The sequence below is a fragment of the Corythoichthys intestinalis genome, chromosome 15 (assembly GCF_030265065.1).
Source record: "Corythoichthys intestinalis isolate RoL2023-P3 chromosome 15, ASM3026506v1, whole genome shotgun sequence".
Classification (NCBI taxonomy): Eukaryota; Metazoa; Chordata; class Actinopteri; order Syngnathiformes; family Syngnathidae; genus Corythoichthys; species Corythoichthys intestinalis.
The window spans coordinates 39,101,296-39,127,456 of NC_080409.1; the positions used below are offsets into that span (position 1 = coordinate 39,101,296).

Sequence of the window (26,161 nt, forward strand, 5' to 3'; positions counted from 1 at the left end):
GACTCAACAAGACATGGAAAAACTTATGCATGCATTCATTTTCAGCAGATTGGACTATTGCAACGGTATATTTAAGGGTCTTGATAAAAAATCAGTCTCGAAGCTGCAGCTAGTACAGAATGCTGCAGCCAGAGTCCTCACAAATACAAGGAAGCTGGACGCCATTACACCGATTTTGAAATCGCTACACTGGCTTCCAGTGAGTCAAAGGATAGACTATAAAATACTACTGCTCGTCTACAAGGCAAGGCAAGGCAAGGCAAATTTATTTATATAGCACAATTCAACACAAGGCAATTCAAAGTGCTTTACATCACATGAAGATCATAAAAATCACATTTAAATCAATACAACGTAAAAACCAAGACAAAAGATCGCATTTAATCACAAATAGAATAAAAATAAATAAATACAAATAAAACAAAAATAAAACAAAACTACTACTACTACTACTACTACTAATAATAATTGAAATCAGCAATGGAGATAAGCACAAGAGAAATAGAAAGCAGTTAGATTGAAATATATAGCCAGTTATGGATATGCAGTGCTAAACAAAAGCGTTTTTAGCCCTGATTTAAAAGAGCTAACAGTTTGAGCATACTTCAGACGTTCAGGTAACTTGTTCCAGAGGTGAGGAGCATAATAACTAAATGCTGCCTCACCCTGCTTGGTTCTTGTTCTTGGAACATGCAGAAGACCGGTTCCAGACGACCTTAGGGGTCTAGATGTCTCATCGGAATCTAACAAGTCAAGCATGACCCATATTAGAACCAATGTGTTTTTATGCCATTTTGGTGAAGAATAATCACTTGTATATTAATTTGTATTATATTTAGGGCCACACAAGAAGGATTTCTTGCTTGAAATATCTTTATGATTCAATTAACATTTTTTGCGAAAGAAATAAAAAAAACAGAACAGCAATAGACTTTATCCTTCCTTGTATTTTATCCTTCCTTGTATTTTATCATCAATGATGAAGAGCTCCCATGCATCTTTTTGGTGAGACAGCGGTGCTAAGCCCTTGTGGAGGCACTGACCGATTTCTGAGGATATTGTGGCTCTGTGTTCTGCCCTGGGTGGGAAGTAATTCTCTCCAGTAAGAGCCCTACCAACTCATTCTGTTGGCCATGATTTGGACACTTTCTTCTTCAGAGGACACATATGTGGAATCTTATGAGTCAGATTGATCCTGTTCAGTTGGATTTCTAGGTGGACAACTGCCACCTGGACAATAGTCTGGGTCCTCATCATCAGAAATTTCGGACACTTGAGTCCAACCCCGTCACTGCCTCTCCATCATCCAACATCTGTAGGACAATTTTAGCTGTAAATCTAGCAGCTCTGACAATTTGGATAAGGAAACATAAGAGCAGTGTTTTCATTAGATCAATATGTAGCTGTATAAATAAATACACACACACCCACTATATATATATATATATATATATATATATATATATATATATATATATATACACACTGTACAGTAATGTTAGCTAACTTAGGCTAGGTTCTTACCGCATATCTTGATGCACGAATCCGATTTTTTCGTGTTTTTCAGACTCGACTGAACGGGAAAAGTCGTATAAAAGTGGACCATTTCAAATTCGATCCAGGTCCCTTTCGTATGTGGTTAAAATCCCATCCGGGCCACATTTTTCCAGAATGTGGCTGCGGTCTGAACTGTCAAGTCCCCCAAATTGGAATTCATACAGTAATTAACGTCAGCAAAGAGCGAGAGAGACAGGGCGCAACGATAGCTGTGCAGCTGTGCATTAGCGCTTAGCTTGAACGCGGATTTTGGGGAAGGAGTGGGCTTGACAACAGTCATAAACAAATAAAATGGGTTGATGATAAGTCTGAGAATGCTTGGTTTTCTCTCTGCTCCCTCCTGTGGGCTCAGTGCATCTCGGACTGTGAATTAGAGCGCATGTGTGATACTTGAACAGGCTCAATGGACGAAGGCAATCTGAACGGGCACGCCAAAAAACACATATGACAAAAAATCGGAATTGTGCATTAGGACCTGCAGTAGGAACCTAGCCTTAGTTAGCTAGCTAGTTCTGAAGTAGGTTAATTTGTTGATAAATAATAATAAAAAGAGTCATGAAAGACACACACACAAAATACTATGTGGACATAATACTTACAGTTTAGTATCAGCTCTTGCTGTGTAAAATAATCTTCTTAAAGATGTCAGTTATTACATACCTAGTAGTGTGGTCCACGGTAAATTTATTCCTGACAGCCAAAGTTAATAGCAATGAACGATTCCCATTGGATTCAATAGAAAATGCATGTGGGTCATTTTTGACCCGCTTGTGGAAGCTTAGGGTAGTAATACAAAAAAAAACAATTTCTTCAAATGTTCAAAAAGTTCATCAAAAATTTGAATGACATGATATCAAAAACATGTTTTTTGAGGAATACCTGGAATATGAATTGATAACAATTTTTCAATCCGAAGATATTTCAAGAAAACAACCTCACCGGGTCGTTTTTGACCCACTTATGCATCTAAGGGTTAAAAATACAGTTGAGATGAAGTGGGTAAAAAAAAAATGAAAAAGATGTTTGGGGTGACCCAAGAAAAAAACGCCCTAAATTTGGTTCTTGACTGGAAAAAAAAGAAAAAAAAAATTAATATATAGAGACTGTAGCTTTAGCTACTGTATTTTATTTTTATTCAGAACATCATACATCACATTTAAAATAAATTAGTTTTAGCTACAGTGTGATGACACCTATCCAAATTTGGGGCCCTTTTTTTAGGGATAACCCTTTATTAACCCTTTAACACCGAACGTGTCGGATGCGACACGTTTACGCATATCATCTTTGAAGCCTCATAACGCTGTAATTACGTCACCCACGTGCCCCTGGTTGCTCTCGTTTGAAAGTACGGAAGTTGATGTCCACATTTATTTGAAGTCAATCGACCAAGTAAAACGGGAGATAGTGTCATTTGAGTTTTATAGTTTTATTGCACTCATAAATATGCATTAAAACGCTGCATGAGCCATGTGTTTATCTCCACATTTCCATCATTTCTTGTCCTTTTTTCAAAACCGAAAGCAGCACAAAAGACTACATATCCCAAGAGCCGTTGTGATGTCAAGAAGGACGAACCTAATGTGAACATTTTTAATGAATTGACGAGCAAGGCGCCAACTAAGGGAAATGAGACACGCGTAGCAAGCAACGGCCGGTTGGATTGAGCGAGGGACTTTGACGTGCAGAATGAATCGAAAACTAAATTTAGCGCAAGCTAATGCATTATTTCATTAACTCAAGGAATAGGATGAGCTGTATTTGTCATTGTTTTCCTCGGATCAGTCGGCGTCTCGGCGAGTAGAAGTGACAGCATCGCGCAAACGGCGGATGAGTAGGCTGTGTGACGTTGTATGTGACGCAGCTCAGTGACATGTTCAAAAACAAACTTTATTGAGTGCGCAAAAAAAAAAAAAAAAACTTTATTGGGTCGCATGCCTAAAAAAATTGAATTGAACTGAACTAGTCAATGATATTTTTTGTTCACGATGAATCTTTTCAATTTTTATATAGATGTGTGTTCGAGAAGCTTGATTGCATGTACATATATACCTTTGATAAGGTGATGGGTACAATACCTAACTTCACAAAGAGATATCCTTCAAACCCTTTTTGTGTTGAATATATATATATATTTTTTCTCACTATTTTGCACTGTATATAACATGTTTTGACAATAGTATGTGTGAAGGCCAAAAACGCCTATGACCATAGCTGCTGTTTGTGTTGAATTGTCAAACATAAAACTATTCAATCTTTTTTTTTTTTCTATTGAATGTTTATCCTAGCAAGTTAAATAAATATTATCAAGCTTCAAAACGGTTGGTCGAGCATGTTTGGTTGTCAGTGGGACTTCAACATTACAAATTTTGAAAAAAGAGTTTGGGATTTTTTTGTCTTTTTGGGTCCAAAATGTGGATTAAAGTTGGTCAGTGAAGAAAACAACAGTTTGGACATGAAGTTCAAGGTGTCCTGAAAAAAGGGACCCAACTTGTCCTTTGTGAACAGTTTTTTCTTTGAAATATAAAGGCAACATCAAAGGCATGCAAATTCGGCCAAAATAGGCTTAGGTGTTAAAGGGTTAAATCAAATTATATTAGCTTTTTTAAATTTCACTATGTATTAAAAAAAAATCTCCAGTGTAAAATTTGGATTTAAAATAAAATGGCCAAAAATATACAAATAAAAATAAAACATTTGAGGGAAATTTTGTATTCAGAAAAATAGTTTTCCAAAGGTTTAGAAAATGATATATAAAACACTGGCTACTGTTTTGTATTAACTATTACTGTATGTTATTTAGAATGTTGCAATACTTTCTTTAAAAAAAAAAAAAAAAAAAAAGTAATTTTAACTTTTAAATTACATATTTCTAACCGTGAACTTTTTTCACATCTTCAGTCTAATGATTCATAGAAAAATATCTAGCCTGCCATGTTCATATAAAAAAATAAAAAAACAAAAATTAAACTTAAAAAAAAAAAAAAAAAAAAAATCTAAATCTAAACAAAATACTAAGCCAGTCTAAAAGAAAATTTGAAAATGAAGGCAATTTTTTTTTAGGGAATATGTATCGTAAAAAGCTTAAAATTGTAGTCTTTTGGGGAAAAAGTGAAAAAAAAACTCAAACTGTTTTATATTGCCACAATTTATGAAAAAATTCATTCACCCCAAAAATGTCAGGTTAGAAAAAAAAAAAAAAATTACACCCCCCAAAAAAAAACAAGAGAAAAGAAAAGAGCAATTTGTACTTTTTACTGACAAAAAAAAAAAATAAATAAATAAAAAAGTGAAAGTGCTCATATTTGCATAGAACTGATTTGGTGGTAAATATCTTGCTACATCACAAATATGTTTATATTTTGAAGAAAAAAAAAAATACATCACATGTACACCTCTATGTCATACATTTGACAAAAATCCTCCAAAAATTGTAGCTTTTGAAAATAATCCCTATAATACTGTGAAAAATGTTAACATTTCCAACTACACTAAAAAGAAAACCTCCTGTCCTAACTTTAGAACTCTCAAAGCCTTTGCGTGCTTTTAGTTAAACTCCCGAAATCTTGTTTTGCAAACATCTTTATTCGAATTTTCCAAAGCAGTCTTAAACAGAAAATTCAGGACGGAAAAAAACAAAATGAAAAACATGCCACTAAAAGCACAAACTTTGGAAAGTCCTCCAAAATAAAAACCTCTCACAGTAGTTTCAGTCTAAAACTTCTGCCGTGACTTGACATACAACTGACAATGTGTGTTTGTGTGTTGGTAGTCATAGCGATTGTCAGTTCCACACACTGGAGATAATAGAACCCGAGCCACACAGTGGCACCGCAATACAAAGCGTGTCAACACAAAAAAATTTACAATGCCTTCTTCTTTTATTTTATTATTTTTATTTATTATTATAATAATAAACAAGTTTAATAAATACACAGCCTGGCACATTTACAGTGGCTGTGTAGCTACAAAACCGGAAACACACACACAAAACCCCCCAAAATTCCAAAGCACGCGCATTTTTTCTTTCTTTTTTGTGCTTTTTATTTAAAGTGTAGCTGCATTGTGCATTAGAAGTGTTTTTAAAAAATGCATATTTACACACAGACCTTGTGTTCATTTGTGGACGGTCAATAAAAACAACATTTTATAGTCGACAATCATCGGAGGTAATTGCAACGCGCTTAACTTATTCACTGCCATTGACGGCAATAGACGTCCAATCCATTTTGAATGGGACGTCTATCGCTGTCAATGGCAGCCAAAGAGTTCATTCATTTCTTTGGCAAGAAACACATAAAAAGGTAAATAAAAAACAGCATGTGTGGCTAAACTGTTGATCTGGGAAGAGGAACGTTCAAAATTAGGAAGCAAAATCTCTTAAGTGAAAATACGACAATATATTTTAGCCAAATTTTTACTTGAAATTTTCTACAACAAGCAAGTATTGCGAAAGTAAATACTAGCATTTTTAAGAAAAGATTGTCTCAGATATTGTAATTTTTTTGCAAAGCTTTTTCTTTTCTGAAGAAAAAAAAAAAGATAAAATCATGCAAAAAAAAAAAAAAAAAAAAAAAAAAAATGTGGTTACACACACAAAAAAAAGCTTTACTATAATTTTCCAATTTTTTTTCTAGTAACTTTCCAAACTCCAAAAATACTCAGGAAAAAAATCCCAAAATTTTAGGAGCACAATGTTTTTTCTAATTTTTCTTAAAAAAAATCAAAATCAAAAATATCATGACAAATCTTGCACAAATAAATTAAAATTTTGCTACGGCGCCCCCAAAGGGACATCGACAGAAATAAAATAAATTTAAACCATCTGCCGTGCACAAGATAGTTTGTGGTGCACACCAGATTTTTTTGTAGTGGGCACCAGACACAATCTGGTTAACATTAGCATTACATAGCATTTAAGCTAGCGGACTTTTGCCATAGACTTCATAATGGTATTGAAAGGACATGGGGCGCGGGGCCAAATAATAGTGGGCCTATCTCCGTCAAAGCTGACCAAGTGTGTACTAGAGCTAGGAATCATTGGGCACCTAATGATTCGATTACGATTACGATTCAGAGGCTCCAATTCGATTATAAAATGATTATTGATGCACCCCCCCCTTTAAAAAATTTTTTTTTTTTTTTTTAAATATTTTGTACATTAGTTCCAAAATTGTTCAAAAATCCTCTCAGGCTAAACCAAACTACTATTTCAGTATCACGTTAACATATAACAGTAAACAAATATGCAAAAATATGCAAAAAACAGTAAATAAAAAACTCCAGTCCCCATTCTGTATCAGCAGCTTTAAACTACATTCAATTAATTTAATGTTGTGAATCAACTGTTACAGTTGGTAAAATTGCTCCCATTATTCAGCAATTTCCCTTCTGTCTACTTTTGTCAAAGTTTTAAAACTTTTTCATCATTTAAAGATAGATTCAAGACAAGATTCTGCCGATTTAGGAGTATTTTAGATAAAAAGTTAATTAGGTTTGCTACAACAGAGCCTTCTAGAGAGGTCTACTGCTTTAAGATGGCGGCTGTTTACTTACGCCGGAAAGTCTGTCATTTCGCATCTCTGTTCAATAATACATGTTCTAACACTGACGTCATCTGTCATTTTGCATCTAGTTCTACATATATATGATATCTACTGTGGCCGTATGTTTGTAGCAACTAGCAACTGGGCGTTGTTTGTAGCGGCTGTCAGCTGCAGTCAGGAATGATTGTTTTTTTATCTAGTGGCATGAGTTGAACATGATATTTACTCTCGGTCCGTTCCTCATTGCGTCCCAAAGACCGCACTGACTGTGTTTTACTTCCGCTTTACCTGGTATAATTCAATAATCGGAATTTGGATATTTGTGAATCGTTCTCGAATCTTCCTCGGCCGAATCACGAATAGTCTAAGAATCGGAAATTTTTCACTCCTCTAGTGGATACACAGACAAAGAGCTTTTTCCGTTAAAGATTCTTGTGAATAAATGCGTAAATCCCTCAATTCTTTATAGATATGGATGTAAAACAGTCTCGATTCTTGGTTAAAAGCATAAAAAACGGGCAGTTAGCATTTATTTTAAGTAAATATGTCGAATGTGCTGCTCGTCTTTAAGTCACAGTGGCGCCGCCTTACCACATTAAAGAGCTTTTTACGTTGAAATTATTGTGAATAAATGGTTAAATCCCTGAATTCTTTATCGATATGTACGTAAAATAGTCTCGATTCTTGGTTAAAAGAGCAAAGAACTGGGCAGTTAGCATTTATTTTACGTAAATTTTGCGAACTATAATGCCAATGCCGAAGCGGCTAATTTCTCCCATTGATTTTTTTCCCCACGACGTTTCAAAATGCATGCATGGTATGAAAAATATAATTACCTCGAATCCTCGAACAAATCACTCCTGAGACAATCCTTCCTGTTTGTATGCGGTACAGCTTTCGTACTTTTATCCTAAATCCGGCGTTGAATCGGTGCATGTGTCGCTGCGACCGACTGCCAATAACTCAAGCGGATTGTGGGATGGGCCCCCTGCTTGAAGGCGTTGTGCAGTGGCTGGCCGAATAGACCCGTCAATACAATTATGATGTCTATGCTTTTGCTATGCAAGTTAACCAATTGTTCTTCTGCTGTACTTAGATCATCATTTATTTATATCGTTTCAGGCTAAGCTCAGGCGCTACTTGAGTCCAACATTGAAGTAAAGCTCAACTAAATCCTATATTATCATTTTTAGCACGCCGAAACTGCTGGTGTCCGATGCGCGCCTGAGGTTAGCTTCAAACGATATTAAAAATAATCTTAATTCGGATCTTACAAAAGAACAATTGGCTAACTTCCAGAGCAAAAGTCCGCTAGCTTAAATGCTATATAAAGTTTCTAGTGCGCACCATATACTATGGGCCTACTTCTGGCCAAAAGTATTGGCACCCCTGCAAATCTGTCAGATAATGCTCAATTTTTCCCAGTAAATGATTGCAATTACAAATGCTTTGGTAGTATTATTTTCATTTATTTCGCTTGCAATTAAAAAGCACAAAAGAGAATGGAAAAAAATGAAATCATTATCATTTTACACAAAACTCCAAAAATGGGCCGGACAAAAGTATTGGCACCCTCAGCCTAATACTTGGTAGCACAACCTTTAGACAAAATAACTGCGAAAAACCGCTTCCGGTATCCATCAATGAGTTTCTGACAATACTCTGCTGGAATTTTAGACTATTCTTCTTTGGCCAACTCCTCCAGGTCTCTGAGATTTGAAGGGTGCCTTCTCCAAACTGCCATTTTCAGATCTCTCCACAGATGTTCTATAAGATTCAGGTCTGGACTCATTGCTGGCCACTTTAGAAGTCTCCAGTGCTTGCTCTCAAACCATTTTGTAGTGCTTTTTTAAGTGTGTTTTGGGTCATTGTCCAGCTGGAAGACCCATAACCTCTGAGAGAGACACAGCTTTCTCCCACAGGGCCCAACATTATGCTGGAAAATTTGATGGTCTTCAGACTTCATAATGACATGCACACGGTCAAGCAGTCCAGTGCCAGAGGAAGCAAAGCAACCCCGAAACATCAGGGAACCTCCGCCATGTTTGACTGTGGGGACCGTGTTCTTTTCTTTGAAGGCCTCGTTTTTTTCCCCTGTAAACTCTGTTGTCATCTGACCAGAGAAAATTCGTCCAAAACGTTTTTGGCTTTTTCAGGTCAGTTTTAGCAAACTCCAGCCTGAATTTTATACGTCTCTGGGTCAGAAGTGGGGTCTTCCTGGGTATCCTACCATAGAGTCCCTTTTCATTCAGACGCAGACGGATAGTATGGGTTGACACTGTTGTACCCTTGGACTGCAGGACAGCTTGAACTTGTTTGGATGTTAGTCGAGGTTCTTTATCCACCATCCGCACAATCTCTCATCAATTTTTCTTTTCCGTCCTCATCTTGGGAGGTTAGCCACAGTGCCATGGGCTTTACACTTATTGATGACACTGCGCACGGTAGACACGGGAACATTCAGGTCTTTGGAGATGGATTTGTAGCCTTGAGATTGTCCATGCTTCTTCACAATTTTGCTTCTGAAGTCCTCAGAGAGGTCTTTGGTCTTCTTTCTTTTCTCCATGCTCAATGTGGTACACACAAGCACACAGGACAGAGGTTGAGTCAACTTTAATCCATTTTAACTGGCTGCAAGTGTGATTTAGTTATTGCCACCATCTGTTGTCTAGTGCTATTAATCACACAAGTTAGAGAAGCATCACACGAATTTTCAAAGGGGGCCAAAACTTTTGTCCGGCCCATTTTTGGAGTTTTGTGTAAAATGATATTGATTTATTTTTTTTCCCATTCTCTTTTTTGTTTTTTCACTGCAAGTAAAATCAATGAAGATATTACTACCAAAGCATTTGTAATTGCAATCATTTTCTGGAAGAAATTGAGTATCATCTGACAGAATTGCAGGGGTGCCAATACTTTTGGCCAGCACTGCAGGTTAGGTGGTGAGTTAACTTGGTTCTGTTCAAGTGAAGGTTAAAATGTTAATTACTACTATTGTTCCACTGATACCAATCCCGAAAATACTTTTTGCATGTGTTTCCCTCTCATACCTTTAAGCATTGTGTTTTCTTGTGGTAGCTTTAAAGCAGATTGTTAATCACATTAGTCACGTAGCCTATTTAAACCACCCTTATTTGATTTTACTAGTATTTTCTTAAGGCATCTTTAGTATGTTCTGTCTGTATGCATCTAAACAAAACAAGGTGAAAGCACACGGTCGTCGTACCTTATTGGCCCGAATATAAGACTGTGTTTTTTGCATTGAAATAACACTGAATTGAGGGGGTCGTCTTATATTCGCGGTCTAGACATTATACCCATTCCCGACGCTAGATGGCGCCAGATATCATTGAATCGATGTTCTGTCATGACAGATCTCAGCTAATCTCCCCATTCAAAACGCTAGATGGCGCCAGATATCATTGAAGCAAGCGATGTTCTGTCATGACAGATCACAGCTACTCTTTTTAGTTTAAACAGTTTGCATTATTTTATTGCAATGTTTTTCCTTATTCAGATTTGTTTCAAGTCTACAGTTACAGTTAGAGTTCACTTTGATGGTTAATGCAGTTATTGCAATTTTGTTTTTTTTAATCACAATAGATTGGTTCATTTACATTTCAAAAACCAGAAGCCATTCATTTACGAATGTAATTGCACTTTAGATTACATAGTTAAATGTTCAGATATTAAGATTTGAATCAGGCAAAATAACATGCTTTTTCTCTCAAATATATCATAATCATTTGTTTCAGATGTACTGTAATTATTTTCTGCATAAAAATTAATTTGGTGTTCAAAAAGCCTTTTTTCAAACTTGAGTCTTGAAAAAGAGGGGGTCGTCGTATAATCAGGGCAGTCTTATATTCAGACCAATATGATCCTTTGTATGTCAAATTTGCTCTTGTAGCATGTTTCGCACATTTGTGTGGCACATTTTGGCAGAACACTCATCCCGTCTTTCCTGTTCAATTTGCTTTTGCAGCTCGTTTTGTGAAATATCGACAGTACTGTCATGCTGATTAATGTTCCTCTCGGGTTTAAATTGAAAGGGTTAAACAGATGACTTTTGTATATCGCTAGAGTCAGACTCTGGAAGCCCGGCAACGTAAACATATGACGTCACCGCCCTGCGACGTCAACAACAATGGCGACCTACTAGTTAAACTAATTTTACAAATTGTATAAAAACGAAAACATCAAGAGGGGTTTCAATATCAAATTATTTGAACTCGTAGTAACATTTATCTTTTAAGAACTGCAAGTACTTCTATCTGCGGATCCCTTAAAAATGTAATGTTCGCAAAACTTTCAAAGATTTAAAAAAAAATAACTTTGTGTTTCTTTTCAGTGTCATGTGATTGTCTTTGCTCATGATTGTCCTAAGTTTTATCAGATAAAAAAACCCCTCCAAAAAATCTATTACATTTGTTTCCTGTGGAGTTTTTTTGTGTGTGTGTGTCTCTTCATGATTTTCTAAGAGCTTATCAAACAAAGGCTGACTCATCTGCGTGTGAGACTCACGTCCACATGAGTCCATTCTTGCCTCCTCAAAAAACGTCATCATAAAACAGATGTCCTTTTTCCTCTGTTACGTCCTTCTCTTTGGAGTTTTTCTATTCAAAAACATTTCAAAAGGCAACTGTCTTTTTCACGCCGACAGATCCGAAATGACCAGTTTTTCCATTTTATTCCCAATCTCGGCCGGCACCTGAAGATCGTCGAGTTCGTAGTCGTCCTCAAATGATCTGCAATCACATTTGAGCACGTTTAGCGAGCTTAGCAAACTCCTTCAAGGATAGTAAAGAGAAAATCATTTTTGGTACCCTTCGTGAATCTGTTCATTGGCAGTTTCCTCCGCTACCAGGATTTCGTACTCCTCAGAGGCGTATTTATCCCAGTCGGATGGCTCTGGACCGTCGCTGTCGAGATCCTGGAACGCCCGTGTGAGTTTTAGCAAACAGTTACCGAACAATCGGATGAATTGAGGTACAGTGGGGTAAATAAGTATTTAGTCAACCACTAATTGTGCAAGTTCTCCCACTTGAAAATATTAGAGAGGCCTGTAATTGTCAACATGGGTAAACCTCAACCATGAGAGACAGAATGTGGAAAAAACCCCCAGAAAATCATGATGTTTGATTTTTAAAGAATTTATTTGCAAATCATGGTGGAAAATAAGTATTTGGTCAATACCAAAAGTTCATTTCAATACTTTGTTATGTACCCTTTGTTGTCAATAAAAGAGGCTAAACATTTTTTGTAACTCTTCACAAGCTTTTTACACACTGTTGCTGGTATTTTGGCCCATTCTTCCATGCAGATCTCCTCTACAGCAGTGATGTTTTGGGGCTGTTGTTGGGCAACACGGACTTTCAACTCCCTCCATGGATTTTCTATGGGGTTAAGATCTGGAGATTGGCTAGGCCACTCCAGGACCTTGAAATGCTTCTCACGAAGCCACTCCTTGTTGCCCTGGCTGTGTGTTTGGGATCATTGTCATGCTGAAAGACCCAGCCACGTCTCACCTTCAATGCCTTTGCTGATGGAAGGAGATTTTCACTCAAAATCTTTCGATACATGGCCCCATTCATTCTTTCCTTTACACAGATCAGTTGTCCTCGTCCCTTTGCAGAAAAACAGCCCCAAAGCATGATGTTTCCACCCCCATGCTTCACAGTGGGTATGGTGTTCTTCGGATGCAATTCAGTATTGTTTCTCCTCCAAACACGAGAACCTGTGTTTCTACCAAAAAGTTCTATTTTGGTTTCATCTGACCATAACACATTCTCCCAGTCCTTTTCTGGATCATCCAAATGCTCTCTAGCAAACCGCAGACGGGCCTGGACGTGTACTTTCTTCTGCAGGGGGACACGTCTGGCAGTGCAGGATTTGAGTCCCTGGCGGCGCAATGTGTTACTGATAGTAGCCTTTGTTACTGTGGCCCCAGCTCTCTGTAGCTCCTTCACTAGGTCCCCCTGTGTGGTTCCGGGATTTTTGCTCACCGTTCTTGTTATCATTTTGACGCCACGGGGTGAGATCTTGCATGGAGCCCAAGATCGAGGGAGATTATCAGTGGTCTTGTATGTCTTCCATTTTCTAATATTTGCTCCCACAGTTGATTTCTGTACACCAGGCGTTTTACCTAGGGATGTCCCGATCCAGGTTTTTGCACTTCCGATCAGATACCGATATTGTTTTGCACTTCCGATCCGATACTGATACTGGCCGATACAGGTCTATCTGAGCATGTATTAAAGTTATTTAGCCTCCTTACTTAGTTGTCAGACTCGTGTTGAAAAGGGTTTTAGTACTCTTGATAACAACTAGCCAGCTGAATTAGGTGAGTTTGAACAACACACAACGTTTGGTAACAAGAAACTTACCTGTTTATTCAGTGACAAACACAAAACATTATAAATAACAAACAGAAATGGCATAGTCAGTAAAATGTGCAAATAATATTGTAAACTGTCTTAAAAAAGCAAAACACACAAACAACCTCAGTGGAAAATTTTAAACATTTTAAAACAATAAATAAAATACTCAAGTCCCCATTCTGTATCAGCAGCTTTAAACTACATTCAATTCATTTAATTTTGCGAATCAACTGTTAAAGTTGTTAAAATTGCTCCCGTTATTCCATAATTTCCCTTCTGTCTACTTTCGACATGTGAACGTTTTAAAACTGCTTTGAAGATTCAAGTCAAGATTTTGCTGATTTAGGAGTATTTTAGATAAAAAGTTAATTAGGTTCGCTTGGAAGGTTCACAACAGCCTACTAGGGAAGTCTCCTGCTTTAAGATGGCGGCTGTTTACTAACGCATGTAGTTTTTAATACTTCAATGTTGCTAACGCCGTGGAGTCTGTCATCTTGCATCTAGTTCTATATACATAGGATATCTATTATCTACAGTAAAATGATGTTGACGTAGTTTGTAGCGGTTGTCAGTAGCAGTCAGGTATTCTTGTGTTTTTTATCAGGCGGCATGAGTTGAGCTAAAGTCGTGAGTTGAGCATTGGCATTACCCGGGTCTATGACAAGCATGAAGTTTACTCTCGCGGGCCGTTTCTCATTGCGTCCCGAAGACCGCGTTGTGTATTAGTTCCGCTTTACTTGACATATTTCACTGATTGGAATTTGGATGTTTGTGAATCGTTCTCGAATCTTCCATGGCCGAATCGCTCAAGGATGTAATAACGGCTGGGCATGTTGTACCGTGGTTCTCAGTGTTATATGGTGTGTCTTTACTCACGAGAGATAATGGCTCGTCATCCAGAATGAATTCTTCGGCAATGACTCTCGTTATTCCCTGGGCTTTGGGACTGTGGAGTGCCAGTTTGTCACGCATAGCAAAAGTTTCTACCAGTGTTAGTTGCGTAGGACCTTTCTTTTGTCTTCGGTTTTCTTAACATACTACTCATATTGTTTGTGGTGGTATTTCGCTAAATGCTTGATTAGGTTGGTTGTATTAAAACTTCTTACAGCTTTACCACCGCGCTTGACTTTATTGTGGCATATGTTGCACTCTGCCTCGTCTTTGTCGTCCTTTAAGGTGAAATGATCCCTCACAGCTGACATTTTTACCGATAAAGTCTCTCTGTAAATTGGTAGACGGTAATGTAATGTGTTGAAGGTGTGCCGTAAAATGCGGACCGTATTTTAGGGAAACCGAAACAAAAACTGGAATGGATTATGTAAATCGGTGTGCTGGAAAACCCGGACCGGACTTTAAAAAAAAAAAACTGGATCTGAAGTCTGGATCGGAATTTTTTCGTGTCGGCCGATCCGATACCGATGCGCATTTTTTTGCCCATATCGGCGTCCGATCCGATCCAAATATCGGATCGGGACATCTCTAGTTTTACCTATTGCAGATTCAGTCTTCCCAGCCTGGTGCAGGTCTACAATTTTGTCTCTGGTGTCCTTCGACAGCTCTTTGGTCTTGGCCATAGTGGAGTTTGGAGTGTGACTGACTGAGATTGTGGACAGGTGTCTTTTATACCGATAATGAGTTAAAACAGGTGCCGTTAATACAGGTAACGAGTGGAGCCTCGTTAGACCTCGTTAGAAGAAGTTAGACTTCTTTGACAGCCAGAAATCTTGCTTGTTTGTAGGTGACCAAATACTGATTTTCCACTCTAATTTGGAAATAAATTCTTTAAAAATCAAACAATGTGATTTTCTGTTTTTATTTTCACATTCTGTCACTCATGGTTGAGGTTTACCCATGTTGACAATTACAGGCCTTTCTAATCTTTTCAAGTAGGAGAACTTGCACAAAAGTAGCATCATTCAAAAAAATAATATTTTTAAACACAGAAAAAAATCATTTGAAAAATCAAAATTGCCCTCCCTTAATTTAAAAATGACAGTCTCTGGTGCACGTCACATGATCTGTTGGAAAAATAATTTTGACCCGTTATAAAAATATCTTTTTTTGTTCATTTCATTCATTTTTGTTTTCTGCTTTATTGCTTTACAACTTTTCTAAATATACTAAAGTCAATTTGATGCAATGACACTTTTCGGCCACGAGGGGGGCTGCCCCCCCCTTAAACTCCGCTTATGGATTTAGGGCTACTGTTCTATTAAATTTCATATCGCTATGGAAAACAGCCTTTCAGGGCTGATGTTTGGTCAGTGTTGACTGCTCACCTTCTGCACAGCAAAGGGGTCTCTCTGTTCATGGTCCAAGTATTTCTCCAGGTTGAAGAAGGTGTCGAAGAAGATGTGAGCCATGTGGCAGCGCTTTAGGTCACCCAGTGTTATTTTGCCTGCAAAAACGAGTCTGGTGTCAACCGGGAAGTGGAGCGGGAGCGACCGAAGGAGTGGCGCCTCACCTGGACTCTCCGGCTTGACCAAGTCCAGCATTTGACACAGTAAGTCTTGGAAGGGCAGCGGTTCGATGCCCATTCGCTCCATTCGTTCGCACTGTTCCTCATAGAAGTACTCCAACTCGAACATGGACAAAACTCCATCGCCGTCCACGTCCATGCAGCGGAACCAGTACTCTATACTGAAGGGAAATAGAATACAATAGAATCTTGTTCACGGCCAACATTGACATGACTTTGCTGCAGTAGCATTTTAATTGTTGTTTCAATAAGGTACAACAAGTGTTGTTAATAACAACGTTAGAATATATATATATATAGATAGATAGATATAAATATACATACACAGGAGGGCAAATAAGTATTTAGTCAACCACTAATTGTGCAAGTTCTCCCACTTAAAAACATTAGAGAGGCCTGTAATTGTCAACATGGGTAAACCTCAACCATGAGAGACAGAATGGGGGGGAAAAAAACAAAATCACACCGTTTGATTTTTAAAGAATTTATTTGCAAGTCATGGTGGAAAATAAGTATTTGGTCAATACCAAAAGTTCATCTCAATACTTTGTTATGTACCCTTTGTTGGCAATAATGGAGGCCAAACATTTTCTGTAACTTTTCACAAGCTTCTCACACACTGTTGCTGGTATTTTGGCCCATTGCTCCATGCAGATATCCTCTAGAGCAGTGATGTTTTGGGGCTGTCGTTGGGCAACACGGACTTTCAACTCCCTCCACAGATTTTCTATGGGGTTGAGATCTGGAGACTGGCTAAGCCACTCCAGGACCTTGAAATGCTTCTTACGAAGCCACTCCTTTGTTGCCCTGGCTGTGTGTTTGGGATCACTGTCATGCTGAAAGACCCAGCCACGTCTCATCTTCAATGCCCTTGCTGATGGAAGGAGATTTTCAGTCAAAATCTGTGATGCATGGCCCCATTCATTCTTTCCTCTACAAAGATCAGTCGTCCTGGTCCTTTTGCAGAAAAACAGCCCCAAAGCATGATGTTTCCACCCCCATGCTTCACAGTGGGTATGGTGTTCTTCGGATGCAATTCAGTATTGCCTGGTGCAGATCTACAATTTTGTCTCTGGTGTCCGTCGACAGCTCTTTGGTCTTGGCCATAGTGGAGTTTGGAGTGTGACTGACTGAATTTGTGGACATGTGTCTTTTATACCGATAATGAGTTAAAACAGGTGGCATTAATACAGGTAACGGGTGAAGCATCGTTAGACCTCGTTAGAAGAAGTTAGACTTCTTTGACAGCCAGAAATCTTGCTTGTTTGTAGGTGACCAATTACTTATTTTCCACTCTAATCTGGAAATAAATTCTTTAAAAATCAAACTGTGATTTTCTGTTTTTTTTTCCTGTCTCTCATAGTTGATGTTTACCCATGTTGACAATTACAGGCCTCTCTAATCTTTTCAAGTAGGAGAACTTGCACAATTGGTGGTTGACTAAATACTTATTTGCCCCACTGTAAGTAACGATGCTGAAAATCGAAACGTTTGATTTTGTATTGCAACCTTTTTCTCACTCTACCTACCACTTGTCTTATTTTATTTCTATTTTCCAATGTTAATATCTAGTTGACTAGTCTCTTCATCACTAGTCAACCGGTGTCCCCTTTCCCCCTCCCCTCTGGGGAGGGGCTATTTTTCAGCTGCAGCCTCCTGAGTATCCAGGCCCCGGCCTGGATGGACGTCCCCGTTGCCACCCCCATTCCCATCTGGCTAGATGGACCTCTTCTTATTCCTTTACTCTATTGCATCTTTACAAACTGTAACCACGTCTGCTAATTCCCATTAGCAGTCCTGGTGCATCCTGTCTATCCGTCCTGCGAGTGGAACTCTCCTGACTGTGGTACTCCCCAAGGTTTCTCATTTTATCCCAAAGAGCTTTTGGAGTTTTTCCTTGCCGACATGGAGGGTCCAAGGATGGGGGATACCCAGGACTTGAACTTGATTTATTCATCTTTATTTACTTCATTTGCTGTTTCTGACTGTGTATCATATTGCCTCTACAAAGCCCTTTGAGACAACCTTGTTGTGATTTAGGGCTATACAAATAAAATTGAATTAAATTGAATTGAATTTTGGTAGATTTTTTTTGTTGGCTGATTTCCCCTTGCAAATGAAAAAAATGTTGGGAAAATGTGGGGAAAAAAAGTAAAAAAAAATAAGTTTCTCATTAATTGGGGAAAAAAAATCAATGGAGAAATGTGAAGACAAAAAAATTGAAAATGGACCAAATTTGAGCAAAAAGTGAAAAGTAACATCCACATGCTTCTTTAAAAATATGAGTTGTATTAGTCACCTGGTGGGATTTTTCTTATCCTCTTCAGATATGAGAAACCAGACAAACTCAGCGTAGCTCATGCGTCCTTCCCTTTGCACGGCGTTGCCCCTGGCGACCAATCAAACAGATATACACCTGAAGTTTTGATTACATCGTTTATATGACTTGTCTTTTTATTGGCTTACCGTGTGACAGCTCCCGAAAACAACCTCTCGATGATTCTGTTGGATGACGCTACAAAGGAGACCACATGTCAACTATGGCGACCATATTAGACAGATTCACATGTTTAATGATGGCTAAAATGTTGTAGAGTACATTATAAAGTACAGTCGGAGAATCGGTTTATTTATTTTTGGTCAAAAAAGGACAAGTACAGGAGGTCAGCTCAAGTGTGCGCAAAAAATCACACACAAAAAAATGTTTGTTGTAAATGTTTTTAAAAAGCAAAAATGTTGCAAAAACATCAGAAAAGGACTGAAAATTATATTTCAAGCAATGAAAATGGTGAGAACATTTTGGGTTGTGGGGGTTTAGGTAATTTCAAAACAATCATGACAACTGAGTTGCTAAAAAGTGAAGTCATAAATATCTAAAAATGAACTTGTGAAAAGATTTGGAAAATTAAATTCACAAAAAATCAAAAGTAGACAAAATACAACATTCTTCATTACGAAAAAATCTAATGAAAAATAGTTTTTCAAAATAAAGACATCATTTTGGGTGAGAAATATATGGGCAAGGAACGAGAATAGTCAAAAACATTAATTTGTGGGGAAAAAATATCAAATCGATAATTTGGGGTAAAATAAAGCAAGCTTTCACATACATAAAAGTTGCAAATGTGGAAAAATCTTAAAAATCAAAAACTCTTTTAAATACACAGCAGAAGGATGAAAAGAGCCACATAATTAGACGTCTTTCAACGCTCACCGTGGTCGTTGTATCGCGCCAGGTCCTTGTGGTCGATGTACAGGTCGTGGTCGCCGTCCAGCTCCCAGAACTTGCAGTAGATGACATAGAAGTGCTCGTAGGAGAAGTAGTCGGTGATCTGGTTGATGTCGTCCTCTTCCTCCAGCAGCGCCAGCGTCTGCAAAAAGTTGCTGCGCCGTAGCTCTGTCGTGGAAACGCGGCCCGTCCACGAGCGGTTCACCACGTAGAAGATCCGCTGGATCACCTGACCCGCCGTCACACACGAGTCATCTTCCCTTTCATTTATAGGACGTGATAAACGTTTGAATTACCGTTGTGATGTAGCGGGAATGAAACTCAGGCGCGTCCTTCAGAAAGGTGAGTCCGGGGTGCGTGTCCACGATGTCCTGAACAACACAATAAAGTTCGGGTTCAGTAAAAGAGGCCAAAATGTATTTAGGATCGGATTTTTAAACTTGTATCTCAGTTTGATTTTTTTCAAGATCAGTAACTTGCATTGCATTTGTCAGTTTCCAGTATGCAAAACAAGTTTATATTACTACTAAGAACAGTTCTAAATACACTCTCAGATACTCCAATTCACAATAGGTACAGTATGTATGCATGGAAAAAATTATATACACAAATATGAATTAATTTAAAAAAATAAACTATATATTAATTATATATTTGTGTGTATGGTATAACACATTATCTTGATAAATTAAATTAAATGAATTACGAATGGAAATGGTTTGTGAAAAATTGAGGACGATAAACTGCTGGTCAAGTATTGGCACCCCTGCAATTCTGTCAGATAATGCTCAATTTCTCCCAGAAAATGATTGCAATTACAAATGCCTTGGTAGAAATATCTTAATTTATTTTGCTTGCAATGAAAAAACACAAAAGAGAATGGAAAAAAAAAACATATAAATCATCTAATAAATCAATCATTATCATTTTTAACTCCAAAAATGGTCGGACAAAAGTCTTGGCACTAGGGTTGTTCCGATCATGTTTTTTTGCTCCCGATCCGATCCCGATCGTTTTAGTTTGAGTATCTGCCGATCCCGAGATTTCCCTATCCGATTGCTTTTTTTTTTGCTCCCGATTCAATTCCAATCATTCCCGATAATTTTTCCCGATCATATACATTTTGGCAATGCATTAAGAAAAAAATGAATAAAACTTGGACGAATACATACATTCAACATACAGTACATAAGTACTGTATTTGTTTATTATGACCATAAATCCTCAAGATGGCATTTACATTATTAACATTCTTTCTGTGAGAGGGATCCACGGATAGAAAGACTTGTGACTTTGTATATTGTGACTAAATATTGCCATCTAGTGTATTTGTTGAGCTTTCAGTAAATGATACTGCAGGCATGCCCCAATGCATGATGGGAGTGGAACCATGATGGGAAGTAAAACCATGACTGTGCGTCGTGCTATCAATGGATATATCTTCTCTGCTTTGGGAAACAACTAAAGGTGTAAAGACAAAGATCTACTGACTCCTTGCTTCCCCACATTGCTTCCCATGATATTTCTGATCATAGGGAGAAAGATTGCAAGGTATTAGCCAATTGAAGAAAGGCTTCAAAGGCTGTCAAAGTTCTCTCTACACATGTTGTGCTGCCTTCTATCTCTCTATAAAGGTAAAACGATGTCATTACAAATTGAGTGCGACAATGAGTGAGATGATTCTGCAGCGGAGATTTTAATAGCGTTAAATATTTTTACGTGACACATTTTTTAATAAATTAATTGCCGCCGCTAATGGGATATTATTGATAACCCTACATTAAGCCTAAACTAAAGACTCTGGATGAGTGTAATATATTATGCCTGTAACGTTAAATACAATAAGAAAACAATTTAAATAACATATATATATATATATATATATATATATATCTATATCAAAAAAAGGCATGGCCGATATTTTTTTGCCGATTCCGATACTTTGAAATTGACGTGATCGGACGGGACATCTCTAATTGGCACCCTTAGAAAAATCATGGTGCTCCTCTAATTTGTGTAATTAACAGCACCTGTGGCACATAATAGGTGGTGGCATTAACTAAATCACACTTGCAGCCAGTTAAAATGGATTAAAGTTGACTCAACATCTGTCCTGTGTCCTTGTGTGTACTATGTTGAGCATGTAAAAAAGAAAGAAGACCAAAGAACTGTCTGAGGACTTGAGAAGTACAATTGTGAGGAAGCATGGGCAATCGCAACGCTACAAGTCCATCTCCAAAGACCTGAATGTTCCTGTGTCTACCGTGCGCAGTGTCATTAATGAGTGTGAACCCCATGGCACTGTGGCTAACCTCCCTAGATGTGGACGGAAAAGAAAAATTGGTGAAAGATTTTAACAAAAGATTGTCCGGATGATGGATAAAGAACCTCGACTAACATCCAAACAAGTTCAAGCTGTCCTGCAGTCCGAAGGGTACAACAGTGTCAATCCGTACTATCCGTCAGTGTCTGAATGAAAAGGGACTCTGTGGTAGGATACCCAGGAAGACCTCACTTCTGACCCAGAGACATAAAAAAAGCCAGGCTGGAATTTGCCAAAACTTACCTGAGAAAATGTTCTCTGGTCTGATGAGACAAAAGTAGACCTTTTTGGGAAAAGGCATCAACATAGAGTTTACAGCAAAAAAAAAAAAAACGAGGCCTTCAAAGAAAACAACACGGTCCCCACAGTCAAACATGGCGGAGGTTACCTGATGTTTTGGGTTTGCTTTGCTGCCTCTGGCATTGGACTGCTTGATCGTGTGCATGGCATTATGAAGTCTGAAGACTACCCAACAAATTTTGCAGCATAATATAGGGCCCAGTGTGAGAAAGCTGGGCCTCCGTCAAAAGTCATGGGTTTTTCAGCAGGACAATGACCCAAAACACACTTAAAAAAGCACTAGAAAGTGGTTTGAGAGAAAGCACTGGAGACTTCCAGCAATGAGTCCAGACCTGACTCCCATAGAACACCTGTGGAGAAATCTGGAGAAGGCACCCTTCAAATCTCAGAGACCTGGAGCAGTTGGCCAAAGAAGAATGGTCTAAAATTCCAGCAAAGCATTATAAGGAACTCATAGATGGATACCGGAAGCGGTTGTTCGCAGTTATTTTGTCCAAAGGTTGTGCTACCAAGTATTAGGCTGAGAGTGCCAATACTTTTGTCCGGCCCATTTTTGGAGTTTTGTGTAAAATAATAATGTTTTTTTCCCCCATTCTCTTTTGTGTATTTTCATTGCAAACAAAATAAATGAAAATATTGCTACCAAAGCATTTGTAATTGCAGTCATTTTCTGGGAGGAATTGAGCATTTTCTGACAGAATTGCAGGGGTGCCAATACTTTTGGCCAGCAGTGTAGATGTCAAGATGTTAAAATACTAAAATGTCTATAAAATCCAGGTCTTAACAAATTAAAATTTGTCAAATAAATATTGTTAACATAACGTGGCAATAATTGTATAAAATACATTAAAATAGAAACAAAAACTAATGTAACACAAATGATATATATCATATACACCCCAATTAAGTGCTTAATACATTAAAAAAATACGATTACATATTGGATTTTTTCTTTTAAACAGGTAATCAAGATTTTCTCTGCTAGGATTCACGTCACGAAAACCTTGTCTTTCATTTTATTATATATACTAGTATAGTAATAAAACATAAAAGACATCTCAATATAAATATAAATTAAACAGTGATGTAACAAATATAACAGTCATAAAATAAGGATTTACTGTATATGTAAAATATAAATGTAAACATCTAAAAAAAAAAAAAATTTTTTTTTTTTTTAAAATCATAAATTAAATAAATATGCATACAATGAATTCCAATGTATAAAATTGAATGGCAGTGAAAAAATATGAACCTGCAGAAGAGGAATGAAGTCCTCCTGCTCGAGGTAGTGACAGCCGGGTTTGGCGAGAAGGTTGATGAACCTGGAGGCGTCGTCGTGGCAACCGTTCAGCAACCTGCAGGGATAATAAATTTGAATATTCCCATAGTCATTTGGCTTCAACCTGTATCTGGTGCTAACACAACCTACTTCCTCCAGGTGGCGACGAAGGCGTGAACTGACACGAAGCCGGTCCGTTCGCCGCCGGCGCCGTAGAACATGGCTGCCTTCCAATAGAGTGGACAATCGCACGCCTGCGGGGGTAAAAGACAAATTATAAGAATGGGTATTCCTACGATATATGGGTCGTTCCAGATCTGGCGAAGAGTTTGTCCCAAAATTCTTAAATAGAAGCCTTTATGTTGTGTCCACAACAGTGTTGTTTTTGGCAGCCATTTAATTTTCGTCTTAGTCTTTTGGACGATAATACTTATTAGTCTTAGTCATATTTAAGTCATCTCGAAATGTGTTTTGTCTCGTTGTTGTTGATTAAAACTCAAGACTAATTTCGTCTAGTTTTAGTCGACGTTTACGAAAAACATTTTTCGTCTTTAAAATGTAAAAAATTTACTCCAAAAATAAATAAATAAATAAATACATAAAGGTTTCCAACTATTTCGAATGAACACTGACAGACGAGCACATATTGAAATACGATGCAATACAGTAAAAGATACGGTATGTACTTCCTGCTCTCTGCTTTTAAATGTCGCGCCATAAGATCCTGTTGCCCTATTGGTCGTAATCTTTCCCATATTGCTCTAGTAATAGGATTCTGCTGGCCTATTGTTGATGACGTTTCAATTTGGGTGTCGCAGTATTGATGACGTGCTCATGCGCGACGGTATTGTTGATATAGCGGCTGTGGGTCGACGTCTCAGCCAAAAGAGCACAAGTCTCCTCGGGTTTTTGTCTCACTAAGAGTTTTTTTAAGAACAGACAGGGTTCAGTACAACCATATAAACGCGATAAATGTTTACTCTTAACTCATATGCTCCTAAAAACGTATAAATGCGTTCTATTTTTAATTGTTTCAGTGTCCCAAAGACGTATTTATACCTCTTTCACGTTTTTTTCACAAGCGACATCTCTAGCTTCTGATGAAACTTGGCTCCAATAAAACTGGCCACTGGAGGGCAGCAGCGCATTTGGTAAGACCTGCAACCTGATTCAACGGAACCACCAGTGCAGCGGACGACGCTGTTGAGTTCGTGCTGCTCGCCGAGCAGAGCCCGCACCGCTGTGCTCGCGTCCCCCGCTACCCTCCAGTGTCCCCCGACTCAGCCAGAAACGCGCACGGCCAAACCAGTTCCCCACAAGGAACACAACATGCCCTGCACAATTCCACAGGCGAACTCCGCCACGACGCAGTGGTCACCACAAAAGAAAGTCTAAAAAAAAATCCAGCTTGATGAGACAGGCGGCGATGAAGGAAAACATTACCATGGCTTTTCACGGCCACAACAGCGTCATCTCTCAGTTCAATAGTTTAGTTATGTGTATATAAATTGTTACTTTGCTGTCAAAAGCTCTATTTGTCTTGTTGTTTATGTTATTTTGTAGAAGGAAAATATTATTTAGATGTTTGGGATGTAACTAAAGCAAAAAATAGCTGTGTTAAAGTTATGTTTGAAATGTATGCTTTTACAAAAAGCTCCTTTTCTTTGTTTTTTCATCAGAAATTGGAAAATTGCTAAAACTAAGCTATTTTCTAATGCTGGTTTCTACAGAATGGAAAAAGATATGAACTAACTTTTTTTCCTGCTGAAAGAAGAGAGTCTAATCTTTCTTTTGGTGGGTTCCTTGTTTACATAGCAATAGAACAGAATTTTGTGTGGGCCTTGCAAAATCAGTCAAAATCCAGTAAAACGGTTGGAAGCGAGGGGGGTTGCTCCGGTGAAAATGGCTGGGAGTGAATGAGTTAATAACTTGGGCATCTAGGCAAATGAAAACTTTTCCCCTCATAGCTTCTGCTATGGCGTTCCATGTGTAATATTCTCATTGGATCTTTTCCGAGGTACCCTGAAGCGCACGCAACGGTGGTGTTGTTTTGTTCGTGTGACGCGGCACAGCCTGCCGAGAGCCACAGGTTGAGGAAGTGTTGTTAACTCCGTGTGTTAATAAAAAAACAAAGTTGTAAGCACGTCGTGTGTTTGACATCATTACCCGAAAAATGCACAAAATAGGACACTATACAGCTTCCTTTTGAATGTTGTCCTTATAATGATGATCTGCTGCATTATAAATCACTTTGTGACTTTCCACCACCATGATGGAGCGTTCTTCATCCATGTTCGCTCGTTAAACTGTGAATAAGCAACTGGGCTATTGACTTCAGGCCTGGCTCTGCCCATTTTGACGGCAAAAATAAAAAATAGGGAATGGGAACGGATTGGCTCAGGTGCTATTTTTTGCCGGACCCGGAACGAAGATGCATTTTGCGTAGTTGGTAACAAAGAAGCCGAACTTTTAACAGCATGTCTGCAACACGCGCGCACACACGTGCACACAAGGCGATAAATCGCAGCGGAAAAATTACCGCCTTCATTCTCATTTACCGTGCGATAAATGGAATTATTGGTTATTGCGACAGGCTTAACCCAAAGTACTACTGTGCACTTTCAGCTTGTTTTGTTTAGATGCATACAGGAAAAACGAACTAAAAGATGCCTTATGAAAATACTTAAACGTAGTAATATTCAATCAGGGTAATTTAAACACGCTATGTGACTAATGTGGTCAACAGTATAACACTGCTTTAAAGCTAAAAGAAGTAAACAAAATGTTTTAAAAAATGAGAGGAAAACGCATGTAAAAACTACAGTGGTATGAAAAAGCATCTGAACCTTTTAGAATTTCTCACATTTCTGCATAAAACCAATATCAAATGTGAGCTGTTCTTTGTCAAAATCACACGGATGAAAATACAGTGTTTGCTTTATCTAAAACCACCCAAACATTTATAGGTTTTTATATTTTAATGAGGACAGCACGCAAACAATAACAGAAGGGGGAAAATAAGTAGGTGAATCCTCTGCCTAAGGAGACTTAAAGAGCAATTGAAA

At 38.1% G+C, this 26,161-nt stretch overlaps 1 protein-coding gene across 5 annotated transcripts in view; it reads right to left on the reverse strand.

Annotated features, from left to right (window-relative positions):
• Positions 1-371: 371 nt before the first annotated feature.
• The window catches only part of ppp2r3a (protein phosphatase 2, regulatory subunit B'', alpha), a 125,892-nt gene continuing 100,102 nt past the window's right edge, over positions 372-26,161 (reverse strand). For 3 of the 5 annotated variants that reach the window (XM_057859002.1, XM_057859001.1, XM_057859003.1), the window contains 10 exons: positions 23,247-23,350; positions 23,070-23,172; positions 19,488-19,562; positions 19,177-19,420; positions 18,429-18,477; positions 18,262-18,351; positions 15,948-16,123; positions 15,763-15,881; positions 11,930-12,036; positions 6,113-11,851 (listed from right to left, as the gene is read on the reverse strand). In XM_057859002.1, coding sequence (XP_057714985.1) covers positions 11,755-11,851; positions 11,930-12,036; positions 15,763-15,881; positions 15,948-16,123; positions 18,262-18,351; positions 18,429-18,477; positions 19,177-19,420; positions 19,488-19,562; positions 23,070-23,172; positions 23,247-23,350 — 1,164 coding nt within the window. In that variant the 3' untranslated portion in view covers positions 6,113-11,754. Of the gene's footprint in view, positions 1,348-6,112; positions 11,852-11,929; positions 12,037-15,762; positions 15,882-15,947; positions 16,124-18,261; positions 18,352-18,428; positions 18,478-19,176; positions 19,421-19,487; positions 19,563-23,069; positions 23,173-23,246; positions 23,351-26,161 lie in introns of those variants that run through there. The other 2 variants (XR_009067113.1, XR_009067112.1) reach the window with 2 other exon arrangements.